The following is a 16,272-nucleotide window of genomic DNA, read 5'->3' as shown; positions in this document are numbered from 1 at the left end:
TGGGACACCAGCGGAGGGCGACACCTTGGTGAGGGGCCCCGCCGCTGCGGCTCATCATCGCGACAAGTGAGCGCCGTTGCGGAGGAAGTAAGCGAGCTCCTGTTGACGGGCTTCGGAGGCTGTTGGGAGCGAAGAGAGGCGACATCCTGGTGCGAAGCCTCTGGAACTGTAGGAGTCGAAGAGGGGACGCCAGCTGAGGAATATCTTAGGCGAAAACTGGTGCAAATCTGCGGAGCAACGAGGAGGCAACAAGAGGCCTCCGAGGAAGAGTGTGCTGCAGCCGTGGGAAAGGACGAGGCGGCATCTGACTGAGAAGTTCGGAGAGGTCTCAGGAGCTATGGGCAGCGACGCGACGGCAGAGTGAGTCCCCCTTCCCATTTGCTTGCCACCGTAGCGCTCGAGGCGCAGGGTTAGGGAGCAACGGGTGCGATGGCCACATTCAGGTGTTCGAGTGGGCAATACGCCAGGCGCGCCTTATGGTCCAGGTTGGACGATGTCAGCCTGGAATCCCTCGAGCGCGAACTAGCGATAGCCAAACAAAAGTACAGGGAGATGAAAGAATCTCTCCGGAAAGAGCGAAGTGCGCAGCAGGAGGTGGTACCGCTAGAGCGAGCTCAGAGCCGATCACCCCCTCCGGGTAGACGAGACGGCAACGAATCGCTGAGCAGTGTAACACAGGATGTGGTTAGTTGCTGCAGCTTGAAGCCGGTAACGATCGAAAGCGCTTCGGGCGAAGCGCAAATAACGGCAAACAATGTAGAGATTGCTGGCGCTGAGTTCCCGGATGCTGCTCAGTCAGCAATCCAGGTTCAAAAAGAGAACAGCAGTCCCTACCTGCTGGCTTGGAGATTAGCCCCGTGGAGATGAAGGCCAATAAAACCCATTCGGTGGGCGACGCACGTGAAGGCATGACGGACTTTTACGCTGAACCTCATGAGCATGAGGAAAAGGGCGACTGGCCAGGCGCAGGCGTCCAGTGTGAACTTTCTTTGCGCATCGACATGGAAGCGGTGCGTCTGGGGTGTTTCACCAATAACGCGGATGAAACATCGACCTCAGAGGTAGCGGCGTCGCTTGAGGCGCAGGTGTCGAAGCTGACTAGAGCTGATTCTGAGACAGCGGACACGGGTACAAGCAATGCTACAGTGGAGACATTGCCATACGGCAGATCAGCTGGTGTGGACAGTGTCTGCGTCCTTTACCGTCAACAGAGTACGGAAACACGTCAAAAGTTTGAGACGCACGCCAAATCACGGCACGATCTTGGCGTGCCTTTGCCTATGCAGCCCGAGGGACTGGCGTCGAGCGTAAAGACGCTACAGCAGTTGAGCACGCAAATCATGAAGGCCTCAGAAAACATGGCTCTGTCCATAGTGAAGGCGCGCAGCCTGAGTGCGCTGACCGCCAACGAGGGTCATAAGGTGGATAGACAGCAGCGCAAACAGAATGTCACTGCGCTGACCGCCTGTGCCGCACCGATATTCGGTCGTAGACGGCGGGTGCGAGTGTTCGACCCGGGAGGACGCCGCTGAATCGTAGGCTGCGTTGGCCATGCCCACTCCACCTTTAAGAGGCCTCGTCACGTCCTAACAAGGATCCGTGCGCAGGTATGCAACACGGCTAGCCTTGGTAGCACGTCTCGAGAGTAAACATACGGCTCGAGTAAGCGTGGATGCAGTAGGTGTGTGGGGGGATCCAGAGTTGGCAGGAATCAGTGTTCAGGGACTGCAGACATGGACATGACCGAATGTTCTTCCCTATCGGAAAAACAAATATACCGGGCATACTGGAACCCAACATCGAGCATTATAGTGGATTATGGTGATGGGCAAGTTGGGCACTGGGCATGGCGGGCATTGCCGGTAGTGGGCATGTCGGGTATTGGGCAAGCCGGGTAGTGGGCATGTCGGGTATTGGGCATGCCGGGTATTGGGCATGTCGGGTAGTGGGCATGTTGGGTATAGGGCATGCCGGGTATTGGGCATGCCGGGTAGTGGGCATGCCGGGTAGCAGGCATGATGGGTAGTGCGCATGTCGGGTAATGGGCATATCGGGTAGGCAGTGGGTATGCAGGGTTGTTGGGCTTGAAGCCAGTATGCCCAGTATAGTGAATTTTTTCTTGGTAGTGCATAAGTAATGCGCTGGTTATATACAAGATAACGCAATTTGGACTTGACTACGATTCTCTGGAATAATAAGCTGAAAGTATGACTGGCAGCCCACAGCAGAATTACGTGTGTATAGTACATGCAGTATAAATGTATCGAGGCAAACAGGCATCATTACGCCATGTTTGCATTAAGTGCATAAAGTGTCAGGTTGAACGGTAGCTGAGTGTTTATTCAGTTACAGCCTCTTTGCCTGGCGGCCAGCGTCAGTTCACTGGTTTGGGTGTTGCTGCAATTCATTGGTTTGGGTGTCACGAGGGGCCGCAGCACCCCGCACCCTCTTGCCTTGGCGGGCTGCCTCCATAAAGAAGCTGCGCAGGTGCTTCCGCACAGCAGCCACTCGGTGGTCCTTCGGCAGTTCCGGCACAGGATGTTGATCGACGAAATAAGCCAGGCAATCTGAAAAATTAAGAAAATATCCGTTTTACTCAATGCAGTGGAGGGAATGGCCAAAAGGATTTTAGCGGGGGAAAATTCAATTTGGAGCATCTACATCATGCTTTGTACAAGAAGCACAAAAGTTTAATACAGGACATTTCAATCAACTTGTAACATCGCAGCATGGTCTTACAAAAATGACATGCTGCAGATATTTGAACAGTGCAGCGTAGCCGTCGTATTGCCCACATCCGCATGCACTTTTTAAATTTGCCCAAATTAACAGTGTTAAAAAATGCACAAAATTCGGTACAGTTCAAGCACAAATTTTTTGTGCGAAAGTTGCAGGAAATCTCTTCACTTCAGCCTCTACAATATCAATTTAGCCCGCATGGTTTTCTTTTAAGACGTAAAAGACAGATTTAAAAGTTAGTGCGCAACTGCACTCATTAATCGCTATGTTTTCGGGTGCATGCCGATTGAAGGGTCGGTATGGGAAAGAAAGCAAGGATGAAAACACAGGCCACAGGTTATAGGGTAGTTCAGGATGAGTGCGGTCTACTTCATTGAGCCAGAGATTGAACCACACTTGAGGTGACCAGATACTAAATTTTAGTTTGTTTTCCTATGTCAAATGATGCATTAGACATAATACGGAGATCACCATGTGCAATTTTTCTAGGACCACTAAATAATATATAATTTTATTTCCTCTTGATGAACTTATAGTTTCATGAGCCGTATAATGGCTGTGATGCATTGGGAGTGTTTAGTTCGCGTGAGGGAAGAAAAACTACAATATAACTGCTGGTAAGTTCTTTGTTGTGATTCCAGTTCTTCAAGCAGATTGGCCTGTGTTGCACTTACTTAAAAATATGCAACAGCAATTATGTTGCAGTTCTTTTTTGCCTCACATGATCTAAACACTGGACGTGTCACAGTCATTGTTTAGATGATGAAACTGCAACAGCATCAAGAAAAATCAATTGTAAATTATTTAGCAGTCGTAAGTGAAATTATGTGAACGAAGTACTGTAATGTGTAAAAATCATTTCAACGAATACGCATGCAACTGAAATTAGGCGTCCATGGTCCTTTAAGAAGACGATGATGCACAAGGAGTTTGTCTGCACTGTCCCCATATCAAGGCACAGCATAGGTTCCTTGCAGCCATGCTTGTAGCACACCATGGCCACAACTGTCGTGATAAAGCGTTCGGTTGCGCCTGTTGGTCATCATGTCGCTAGGAACACCACGATTCTCCGCTGAGGAATCCGGCATTGCCGTGTGCTTGTAACATACTTCTACGATTCATCAAGTGCCTGAGACAAAGAAACTGCTTGAGCTTGCTCACACAATAACATTAATTCAAGCTCGCATGGCAGAAGACAAACTAGCGATCAAGCATGCACATGTGCATGTGAGATCACAGGGATCTGGTCATCATACGCTGACCCAAGGAGAATGCCACCCTGCCATCATTAGAAGTAGCTCAATTTAGAATCCTCTTTATATGAACCAACAGTACAAACAAACCAGAAGCTCGGATGCTGAGGGCATTGTTACACCGTGCATAAATGAGGTCTGTGGGGTCAAGCAATCAGCTGGAGCGTGTCCTGAACATTTCATATGGTCCACATTGAACATGCACACAATGACGCTGCACAGAATCTTGAGAAATCTAGCAGGATCCAACTTTAGCACTGCTCGAGCCTGCTCAAAGCAATTCTTTCTTTGCATGTGCATTCGCCATTTTCACTTAAGACAGTGTTGGCAAGGCCAGAAGCAGACGTGCAGCACACCAAGTACTATCGGGGACAAAAGTGGTATACTCCACGCAGTGGGAGCCGGAGCAATGGAAAACTTCAACGTAACGCCATCTACAGGCGGCATCTGGTATCCAGACAGCCAGTGGGAGCTCTATTATCTGCAGGCATGTCGCTTGACTCGTTTCAATGTTTCGTGCTTCAGCTCACCAAAATGCTGAGCTGCGCCGCAGCAGTAGCAATAAAGACACAAAATCAAGAGGGCCATCAGATTGCTACTGCTGTGGCGCCGCTCGGCATTTTGGCGAGCTGAAGCACGAAACATTGAAACGAATCAAACAACATGCCTGCAGATAATAAAGGGCTCCTGCTGGCTGTCTGGATCCCAGATGCTGCCTGTAGATGGCGTTACGATGCAGTTTTTGATTGCTCCGGCTCCCACTGCATGGAGTATACCACATTTGTCCCCGATAGTACATATAAATAGAAGGCAGTAAAACGCTAAAAGCAAAACGGGAAAGCACTGGATTCTGCCGGTCACTTTTCTCATCGCATGTGGGTAAGAAAGAATCAGGGCCATGTCTCTCTATACAAGTGGTAGTCTCTGCCTCTTCGCATTCTTCACAGCTCTTAATTGCAGGAAAAGCACTTTGGCGCAGCCTAACAACAATTTCATCAAGAACCACAAATTTGTTGCAGCATGTAGCAGGTTTAAGACAATGGTGCGGCATCCCGCAACTACTAGTTGAAAAGTTAGTCCAATCTGTAAGTGAATAGAAAAGTAGGGAGTAGCCTCTATTTACTTACTCTTCATCACTTCCACCTTCTCTGGTGTGGCAGGTAGCTTTCTGGCTGCAGTCGCGATGGAGCGGCACTGTTGCCCAGTAAGGCTGCGCTCAGCAGCCTCACTTAATGTCCACAAATGCCATGCCACCTCAAGGCAACACTTTGCGTCGCTTGTGTTCTTCATTACATATATCCACTTTGCAGCAGGCATCCATAGCTGTGGTCCTATTAGCACCTGCACCATTCCATTACACAAAAGTAGCAATAAGCACTGCGAGCACAGTTTAAGACCAAGGGTAGGTTCATGGGGTTTAACGTTCCAAAGCGACTCGGGCTGAGGGACACCATAGTGGAGAGCTCCAAAAATTTCTACCAACCAGGGTTCTTTAACGTGCACTCACATCGCACAGTACAGCGGCCTCTAGCATTTTGCCTCGATCAAAATGCGACCGCCGCTGCTAGGATCGAACCCACTTCATTCACGTCAGCAGCCCAACACCATAACCACCGAGTCACCATAGCAATTTCAGACCTAACACAACAGGAAAGATGGACTTGGGCAGAACTTAAAATGCAGGAAACAAGCAATGGTCAATGGTCATAGGTGGTAATAAAGCAAACTCGAAGAAAGCAAGGAAACTGGGACGAAAAGCATTAGGAAAAGCCTTTGTTCTCTAGTGGACGTAATCTGGCTGATGATGAGATCGGATCTGTCAAGATCACACGTCCCCATATCGAGCACAGTAGGAAAAGCTTAACAGTCATCAATGCACTTCAATTACATGTGACAAGGTGCAGGAATGGCACCCAGATATTTACAGTATAATGGCCTGGAGGGGGAATGTGGTTTATATTTTTGGTATATCTACGTCTCTATGGCACTGCCGGTCAGATAAATGAAAATAAAATGGGGTGACAGGAGCTTCACATATTTTCTTAACAAGCAGAGTTTATTGCATGAGTTAAATTGTTTCAGGTCATCATCATCATAAACATCAGTCTGACTACACCCACTGCAGGGCAAAGGCCTCTCCCATGTCTTTCCAATAACCCCGTCCTTTGTCAGCGGCACCCACCCTATGCCTTCAAACGTCCTAATCTCATCCGCCCACCTCACCTTCTGCCGCCCCCTCCTACGCTTGCCTTATCTTGGCGTCCACTCCGTTGCCCTTAAGGACCAGCGGTTATCTTGCCTTCACGTTACATGCCCGGCCCAAGCCCATTTCTTCCTCTTGATTTCGACTAGGATGTCATTAACATGCGTTCCCTGACCCTCTCTTCCCGCTTCCGGTCTCTTAACATTACACCTAACATTTCCCTTTCCATGGCTCGCTGTGCTGTTATTGACTTAAGCTGAACACTTTTCGTTAGCCTCCACGTTTCTGCCCCGTAGGTGAGTACCAGTAATATACAGCTGTTGTACACTTTTCTCTTGAGGGATATTGGTACCCTGGTATTCATGATCTGAAAGAACCTGCGATATACGCTCCACCCCATTCTTATCCTAGTTATTTCCCTCATGATCCGGATCAGCTGCCACTACCTGCCCTAAGTATTCCGTTACCACTTCCAGCACCTCGTTGCCAATTTTCAACTGCTGTTCCCTCGCTACTGTTGAACAATACTTTGGATTTCTGCATGTTAATTTTTAGACCCACCGTGCTGCTCTGTCTATCTAACTCACTGATCATGATTTGCAGTTCATCTCCTGAGTGACTCAACAAGGCATTGTCATCAGCGAATCGCAGATTATTAGGTATTCTCCATTAACTCTTATCCGCAACTGTGCCCAATTCAGGCCTCGGAATACCTCCTGTAAACATGCGGTGAATACCATCATCGAGATTGCGTCTCCTTGCCTGATGCTCTTACGTATTGGAATTTTATGGACTATGGTAGCTGTACAGTTCTTATATATATCTTCCAGTATTTTGACATACGGCTCATCTACACCCTGATTCTGCAATGCCTGTATGACTGCTGAGGTTTCCACTGAGTCGAATGCTTTCTCATAATCAATGAAGGCTATATACAGGGGTTGGTTATATTCTGCGCATTTCTCTATCATCTGAATGATAGTGTGAATATGATCTATTGTGGAATATCCTTTACGAAAGCCTGCCTGATCATTTGGTTGATTGAAGTCTAAGGTTGCCCTGACTCTATCAGCGATTACCTTAGTAAATACCTTGTAGGCAACGGACGGTAAGCTGATCGGTCTGTAATTTTTCAAGTCCTTGGCATCTCCTTTCTTATGGATTAAGATAATGTTTACGTTCTTCCAAGCTTCTGGTATGGTCGAGGTCATAAGGCATTGCGTATACAAGGTGGCTAGATTTTATAGCAGAATCTGCCCTCAGTCTTTCAGCAGATCTGCTGTTACCTGGTCCTCACCAGCTGCTTTTCCCCTTTGCACTGCTCCTAAGGCTTTTTTTCTTTCCTCTTTCATTACTGGCTGGGCGTCCCACTGCTGTGCGCTAGTCTCTATCATTAACTTTCTGATTACATTGGCTACTGTATATATTTGTGTAGAACTCATCGGCTGCTTTAACTATCTTATCCATATTGCTAATGACATTGCCCTCCTTGTCTCTTAACGCATACATCTGGTTTTTACCTAGGCCTTATTTCCTCTTAACAGCTTTTAGGCTACCTCTGTTATTTAGAGCATGCTCGATTCTCTCCATATTAAACTTCTTTATGTCGGCTACCTTGCGCTTATTTATTAACTTCGATAGCTCTGCTAGTCCTATTCTGTCCGTAGGGTTAGACGCCCTCATGCATTGACATTTCTTAATCAGATCTTTCATCTCCAGAGATAGCTTGCTGGTATCCTGTTGAACCATCCCACCACATACTTCTACTGTGCACTCTGTAATGATTGCTGTCAGTTTATCGTTCATTGTATCAACAATAAGATCGTCTTCCTCAGTTAAAGCCGATTATCTGTTCAGCAGGGATATCCTGAATTCCTATATTTTTCCTCTTACCGCAAGCTCGTGAATGGACTTCCTCTTCACTAGCTTCTTCCATTCCCTCTTCAAGTCTAAGCTAATTCGGGACCTTACCATTCTGTGGTCGCTACAACGCACCTTTCCGATGACCTCCACATTCAGCACGATACCAGGGTGAGCACATATTATGAAGTCAATTTCATTTTTAACCTCACCTTCAGGTACTTGTCAAAAAATGAAAAAAAAATAGGCGGTGGCTTAGCTCTGGTTACACCTGGAGTGACGCGATAGCTATAGCTGGCCGAGAGGAACTTGGTCACGTGACCAACCATGTGATCAGCCATGACGCTGCGCCCCGAGCAGCTGCTCCGCACCTGACCAACCACGTGACAGTGTGGCGACGCAGCCACAGAGTGCCACAGGGTGGCAGCACCGCCACACTGAAGCCTCGAAATGCTACCGTAATGCAGCTATTGCTACAAAAAAAAACTGCAGTGACGAATACAAGGTTTATGAGCCGCTGCAACCTGAAACGGCATTCCTATTATCTTCAGCAATTCTTATTTAAAAGTTTTTTGCATCAGGCTACATAAAGCTATGGAGTAAAAAGAATGCGAGCTTATTCTGTGCACTGTCCTGTTGTTTTCTTTCCTTGTCCTCGTCTGTTGTGCTATTTTCGCTTAAGTATGTATCACCAACTCGCCCGTCTTGCCATCGTGTTGGAGCGAAGCTCATTGAGAGAGCCAACATTTTGATGCTGACTCGGCCATTTCTGTAGGGTCAGATGGGTGGGAGCAAGAGACACTTTTAACCTTCTTTTGACCCACTGCCATCCCCACAGTGAGTGACATGAGCTAGGGCAAGAACAATGTGTGTTTATGGGGCAGTGGTGTGCAGACCGTATGACGTCACGAAGGCCATGTACGTACACCGAGGAAAGGAGCCTTGGGACTGGTAAATAGGTATTTCCAGGTGTCTCTTGTGTGTCCCAGGATTCTATAAGTTGTAGCTTGAATAGGATGGGTTGGGTATGCTCAAAGTCTATACGTAACCAAAGTCCTCAGAATGCTCTGCAATTGGAGTGCGCTCCCAAAGTTTCAGGCACCATACTTGAGCTGGTGAACCATTTGTCCACAATTCTTCCTTTCGCTAATGTGGCTGGTGGTGCAGTAAGCATGAGGGATTTTGTAGGCAACACTGTGGTCATTCCATCAATGTGCGGTTTTTTGGCTGAGGCATGAAGCGCCCAAGGTTTGATGATGGTTTGCGACACACCTATTCCCTGCTTACAAAAGAGCGAGTAAGCATTTCACTTGTGAATTTCACATATGGGATGGCGATGTGGACTGCTTTGGCGGCTGGGGTTGTGTTCCGTCATTTCGGTTTGTTGTTGGAAGACTTGTCGGACAATCTTTTTCGCACAGCAATTGTGGCAGAGATTAGTCATGATGTTCCCTCCTCCAGCTTCACTCGATGTATGAGAAGCAGATTGCCTTGGCTTTGGAAAGGACAGTGGAGCCCTCAGTTGCTTTGTGGGCTGTACGGTGATTTGAAAAGAAATTTAAGTAGTGCCCATGTGGGTGGGTTTTTTTGTGGACAGAAAAAGGCAGTTGAGGTCTTTTTTGCACCACTAGCATGACAAGAAACAGGAGGCCGTTTTGAACTTGAGGGCTGGTTAATGGGGTTGAAGTACACCAGAAATTCTTCCAACATGGACTTCAGAATGGTAAAACAATTGTCCATTAATGACAGGAATACCTAAGCTCCATTCATGAATGACTGCAGCGCCTGTTGCTTAATCACTTCCAATGCCAGGTTCGCAGCCGTGACCGTGATCGGCGCTCCAATTGCCGTATCGTAAGTTCGCCTTAAGAATTATCCTGTAAACTAGAAGTACGCACCACCCAAGCAGAACTCCAGGAGCTGGCATAACTCAGCTAGGCTAAGGCAATTTGGTCAACCACCTATCTGCCAAAAGGACCTGCCTCAGCGCAGTATATTTGTGCACACTGCTGGAGTTTGGGATGGGGTGGCACGTACTTCTCAATTAAAAAATTCTTCAGGCAAACCAGCAACACAGCAATGAAAGCACCATTCACGGTGATGGCTGCAAGCCTGGCATTGGAGCTGATTTAGCAATGAGCACTGCAGTAATTCACCAATGTATCCAAGGTATCCTTCAGCGCATGGATGACTGTTTTACCATCCTGAAGAAGTCTATAGTGGAAGTTTCTGGCGCACTTCAAGCCTGTGAGCCGGCCGTCAAGTTCGCCCTGGAATGTGTGACAAGCAACGGCATTTCGCACCGTGCTAGTGAACTGAAAAGGGCCTCAACTGCCACTTTCTTTAGAAATGCTTACAAACACAAAACAAGCACATACCACAGCCCCCATTGTGTAGTGTTTTCTTGTCCTCGTCTCGTAGTACTGGGTCAATATTTCTAAGCAATGAACCAATGAGCCCAGACAAGAATCCTCATTTCTGCCACTTTCAGGCTCGAGAAAACCTACCCGCACTGGTTGCCGCTTCAATTTCACTTGAAATCACCCTACAGCCCACAAAGCAACCATGGTCTCTCCTCTTGTCAAGCACCAAGACAATCTGCTTCTCAAACATCAAGCACAAGCTGGAGCGGGAAAGCATTACGACTGCTCTCTGCCACAACGGGTATACATGAACTTTATCGGACAGCATGTCCGACAGTTTAACCACAAACCAAAAGATTAGAACTTTGAACAAGCTACAAAAACAACCTGCACCACCATCCTGTATGACAGAGGCACAAATAAAACGGCCTGGCTCCACCTTAACCAGGAAATACTGATGCATCACCAACTTCTGTCAAGCATTGGACACTTCACGCCTTTGCCGAGAGATTGTGCGAACGAACGAGCACCCAGCACCATCTACTAAATCTCTGAACTTACTGTTCCACCAGCTACATTGGAAAAAGGAAGAATTTTGCACAAAGACTTTGCCAGCAGATGAATGATGGAAACTCATTAATGAAAATACAGTGTAATCGTAGAGCATCATGAGCAATGTAACCATAGCACCGATTGAGCACGCCAGGGCAAAAGACACCTAGAAATATGAATCTGCCCCAAGGCTCTCTTACACCAGCATATGCACATGGCCCTTGCAACAATACATAATCTGCACCCTGGCACCCTGCAAATATGGCCGGTTCTTACACCAGCTCAAATCACTTGTAGAGTCATGGACAAACTTTTGCGGGGTGCCTCAGCGGCATTTTGAAGCTGCCTTTGCACGACTAGGCGGCGCAATGGCCGCGTCCTATATTCGTCCGCTTGCCTGTCTCAGCTCGTTTCTCATGAGCAGCTGCTTTTGCTTAGCTTGGCAGCGGGCGGCCGCTTTCCCTCGTCAATCTCCATATGGCCACTATACTCGCTGTGCGGCCCGGCGACTGCAATGGCGGCACGCATTCGCGGCGGTGTCTTTTTCCTTTCGCTAATCATTTGAACTTCTGGCTTGTGGTGGAGGACGGCTGTGCGCTATAGCCCGCTGCCTGTAAAAACCACTTTTTGACACCCCGCAACGGCGAGCGTTAGCATGCGTCGTAACCACTTCATAAATAATGTACTGCCATAAAGTGTAAGGAAACGATTCTTAGGCAAGAAATTTATTGCAGCGAAATATAAAACCGAGGACAAAAAGAGAAGAAAGTCCAGGCGGCGCTGAAAAAGACCACTATCTAATACTAGGAAAATCCTCCGTTTGCAGCAACCACGCTTAAGCCCATAGAGAATGTGCGGGGCATTATGAACACCAACCTAATGAGGCCCTATATTGGGAATGCCAACGCGGACGTTTTGTGGGCAGCCATCAAGACTGTGTGGGACAGGCTTCGCGATGATACAGTTGTCATCCGTTCCCTCTATGAGTGTGCCGTGCCGTTAGGCAAGCGCGACTGCTGCACACTCAGGATTCTCCAGGTATTAGAAAGTGGTAGTTTCCAGCGATACCTGGACTGTTTTTGTCTTTTCGTCCTCGGTTCTATATTTCGCTGCAATAAATTTCTTGCCTAAGAATTGTTTTCTTACACTTTATGGCAGTACATTATTTATTAAGTGGTTACGACGCATGCTAACGCTCGCCGTTGAGGGTACTCAAGAAGTGGTTTTGACAGGCAGCAGGCAGTAACACACAGCCATCCTCCACCTTAGGCCAGACGTTACAAACAAATAGCGAAAGGAAAAAAGACAGCAATTGATTTCTCTTAAAAAACGCGGAATAAATGCGACGGCCGCCGTGAATGTACGCTGCCCTCGCAGTCGCTGGGCCGCGCGTGTACAGTGACCACATGGCGGCGAAAAGCGGCCGCCCGCAGCCAAGCTACAAAAAGCAGCTGCTCATATGAAATGAGCTATCAGACAGTCAAGCAGACTAATATAGGATGCGCATGTGCCTAGTCGTCGGTCAGCGGAGCCTCGACACAGCCACTGCGCTGCCTAGTTGTGCAAAGGCAGTGTCAAAACGCCGCTCCGGCATCTAGCAAAATTTTGTCCATGACTGTACAGTGGTGATGCCAGTGGGCCAAAATAAGATTAAAAGCGTGCCCTGCGCCGACCTAGTCAACCCTGAAAAATGCCTCGTCAGCTCTCTCGTGAGATTGGTCAGAGCATCTCAGTCTGTTCTAATTTACCCCCAAATCTGGCAGATATCTGCCAAGTTTCGTGTTCCGAAGTTCATCAACAGCTGTTAATTGCCAGAAAAATACCATGTGCTCAACAGAGGCACTCATTAAAAATTTAATTTTATAATTGTTTGCAACACATGTAAGCTTTAAAACCATCAGCAGCCATGGTGGCTATGACATCCGGATGCCGAGCAAAGGACGAGAGGTTGAACCCTGGCCACTGGGGCCACATATCAACAGCGATGAAATGCAAAAGCAACTGTGTTACATCACGTGTGGAGAACAGTCCCAGGCAGTCTAAATTTATCTCGAGTTCTTCACTACGGCATCTCTCATAGCTCGTGTCACCTTGAGACATTAAGCCCCATGTATCATACCACTAAATAAACTACTGTCCTACATCACCTGTCCATCCACAGCTTCAAACAGGGCTACAGGCTTCTCAATCATCTCCTTGTGACCTTCTTCAAGAGGCAGGTCAGCAGTCTCATTTCCATGACTGTCCCCTGCAAAATTTTGCACACTAAGACATGAATTTAAATCACGGTGTATTTGTGGGCGCAAACTTTACAAAGACACCGAAGACAGACGCAGGACAAGTGCTATCTTCCTTCCTTCTGCGTCTTTGCACTTTGCACCCACAAATATATCATGAACAGCCTCCAACTAGCCCAGCTTTCTATTCTGTTGATATATTTAATTACTCATAACTGTTGTCATAGTTCATAGCTCAGGAACACGCTGTTCTAGCAGAGTATGTTCACAAGGACATAGAATGAGAAATAATCCTTATTCCAGAAGGTTAACAACTAATACACATGCTCCAGGCTGAAGATACTAGACATGCAATGTTCCAAGGTCTGAGACAGGTCTACATGTAGATTACTAGGCAATCCATGCAATATCAGTAAATGAAAGCAGAGCAAAGAACCAGTAGTTCTTAATGTTTAAGAGCAAATATACAGAAATACTTCCATGGCAACCTAATGCTTAGCATACCATTTATGATATGGTACATTTTCCTTGTCCTAAGCAATCAAGAAGGGTTAGAATGGAAGTATTGCTTATTTAGCATCATATTCTCCCTGTCTGAATGTCATACCTACAGCAGCTCAACCTTCGAAAGGATTTCTCTAGTGGTTTTCGCTTTAAATGTATGTGGAGGTAGTGTTGAGTGTTTAGTCATGAAAATTTGATATGCATTGAAAAAGATCTGCTTTATTCTACGTACAGGTAACGTTTCAAGAAATTAGGTCATAAAATATGTTTTGTTCTGTTACAGCACCTGCATAGCAACCATCCTTAAGACTGCGATGTGACAAGGAAGTATTTGTCTATCACATGGTGCAACATGTAGTTATGGGTGATTTTTCCCCTTTACGGCACAGGAAGTACATTCACAGGACATATGCAGTGCTTGAATTTAGACATATGGACACAATATGCATTAAAGGAAGTAATAAATGTAGTTCTGTTCTTCATATTGCTGCAATCAAATCTTTTTTTTAACAAAATGATTTTAAAATGAAATGACAAAAATAAAAAGCCGAAATATTTATTGCGAGGCAGATTCGAAGCTGCGCACCCCAGATTCACTGTTGCCTTCTCCAAAGTTGTGCCCGAGACCCCTCAGCCACAACACAAGCACAGAGTCTACTCGCGACAGGTATTTGAACCACCGACCTATGTTAGGCGTGTTAACGCTCGATATTCGATTGCTGCCTCAGCGTCGGTTCATTTTTCATATGAAGTAGGAGAAAAGCAATTTTAGCAGCAGGCAACCTCAAAGCATACAAAAGCATGCTCTATGCGCACTGCTATGTTCAGCAGCAAGCAATCTCAAGCCATCCAGAACATCTTTGATATGTACTGTCATGTTCAGAAGGAAGCAGCCTCAAAGCACCCAAAACCATGCTTCATACTGCTATGTTTAGCCCCCTCCACATCTCTGTCAAGCGTACCAGGTGCATTACACCACGAGGTGGCGTTACCACCTGCAAGGACGAAAGATATGCGAGCAATTTCACCTATGACTGATCTTCTACCCATTGCAAACACATTGCTCTTCACTGTTCTTAAAATGACAGCAAACAGCTCCGCCAGCTTCCAGATGTGCAGGAAGCCCCATCCCAAAATACAATTAACAAACATACCTGCGCTACTGGGTGCTTTACACATTTCTTTTGGAAGGCCACTGTCTGCAAGGAAGCCATGATAAGCTGTAATATCACTGTATTTCAAGATAAAGAAATGAAGAGGCATAAAAGCCTTACCCGCATCCAAAAAGGAAGCCATTACAACCTCCTCAATGACCGTGCCTTCAGGATGAGTTGTAGCTCGTGCAACCTCTTTAAGAAAGTCAGAAATTAAAACCATTATAATTTTAATGAGACATTATTGCACGCAATAGTAAAATGTCAAGCGCTTTCACCCCTGTGCATAGACACCAAATATGATTGAGCATCGCAAAGACTTCAGCACTAGGCCATTGCTTTAACTGTGCAATGTCTGCAGCCTATCATCAGCTGGCGATGAGAGCAAGAAGTGCCAGAAAGAGGGTACAGCGGGTGACCAGACAGCAACATAAGTGTGTTGTTTACTTGATCAGAGGTACACGCTCATTATTCTTTAAGAAGTACTTGCAACTGGGCTTGTTGGTGCATATTCGTGAAAGACATAAGAGCGCAAACTGGCAACACGGACGAGGAAGGGAACAGGACGAGCGCTACACTTTCAACAGGGTTTATTCAGGGAAGAGTGTATATATAGCCTCTGACCTTATTCATGTTCTTAATCTCAATTGACAAACATCTACCTTTCACAGATATGCCTCAAGAAACATCATTTCACTGTGCCGGATAATAACCGAGGTATCACTGATGCAATTGTCACCTCGTTTCTTGATTAAAAGGCTTCCACGAGCTCACGTTCGGTCTTATCTTGGCTTTTCAGTAGCACATTGCATTCAGGCAGTCGGGGCTTGCAGACTATACGTTTCTCTTTCGAGCATGCTTGACAGTGGTCTGGAAGATGGGCTCCTTTCTTATTCAATGAATTCTTGTGTTCAAGCAGGCGCTCATTAAGACACCGGCCGGTCTATCCAACGTACACCTTCCCGCATGTAAGCGGGAACTCGTACACCACTCCTTTCTTGCAGCCAACAAGTGGCGTTCGGTGTTTGATGGCGCACTCTTGCATTTCCTTTCTCCCAATACGTGAGCACATTCCGGCTAGTTTTCGCGGCGCTGAAAATACTACGTTGACGCCGTACTTATTGCGCACCTTCTTCAGATTATGAGAGGTGTGGTGTACGTAGGGTACAACTTCCGGCCTTTCCAGCCTTTTTTCTTGAGGTTTGTTGTTCTCATTGCTGCCCTTCAGCTTTTTCAGCAAGGTCTGCGTCACGGAGAGAACCCTGGGAGCCGGGAAGCCTGCATTCTGCAACCTGGACACATGAGATGCAAAGCTGGCGTGCATGGCATGGTGGCAGGACTTCTTTAGTGCGGACGCTAGGCACTGGGAAGCGATAGCCCCCTTAACGGTCTTAGAATGGTTTGAAT

The 16,272-nt window shown here is 46.9% G+C and overlaps 1 protein-coding gene across 1 annotated transcript; it reads right to left on the bottom strand.

The window, feature by feature from the left end:
- Positions 1–2,374: 2,374 nt before the first annotated feature.
- LOC144094119 (BEN domain-containing protein 5-like) lies at positions 2,375–14,673 on the bottom strand. The gene is made up of 4 exons (XM_077628039.1): positions 14,583–14,673; positions 13,118–13,218; positions 5,120–5,333; positions 2,375–2,567 (listed from the first exon to the last, which is right to left on the bottom strand). The coding sequence occupies exons 1-4, from the start codon at positions 14,623–14,625 to the stop codon at positions 2,380–2,382; spliced, it is 546 nt and encodes a 181-aa protein (XP_077484165.1). The 5' UTR covers positions 14,626–14,673; the 3' UTR covers positions 2,375–2,379.
- Positions 14,674–16,272: the final 1,599 nt, after the last annotated feature.

The sequence above is a fragment of the Amblyomma americanum genome, chromosome 6, assembly GCF_052857255.1.
Source record: "Amblyomma americanum isolate KBUSLIRL-KWMA chromosome 6, ASM5285725v1, whole genome shotgun sequence".
Taxonomy (NCBI): domain Eukaryota; kingdom Metazoa; phylum Arthropoda; class Arachnida; order Ixodida; family Ixodidae; genus Amblyomma; species Amblyomma americanum.
This window is presented reverse-complemented; position numbering and strand designations above follow the sequence as displayed.

Coding starts and splice junctions, on each gene's coding strand:
- LOC144094119 (XM_077628039.1), bottom strand. CDS start 14,625: ATGGTTTTGGGTGCTTTGAGGCTGCTTCCTTCTGAACATGACA. Junction 13,219..14,582: donor GCTTCCTTCTGAACATGACA/GTACATATCAAA, acceptor AAAATTTTGCAG/GGGACAGTCATGGAAATGAG. Junction 5,334..13,117: donor TTGAAGCTGTGGATGGACAG/GTGATGTAGGAC, acceptor GGAATGGTGCAG/GTGCTAATAGGACCACAGCT.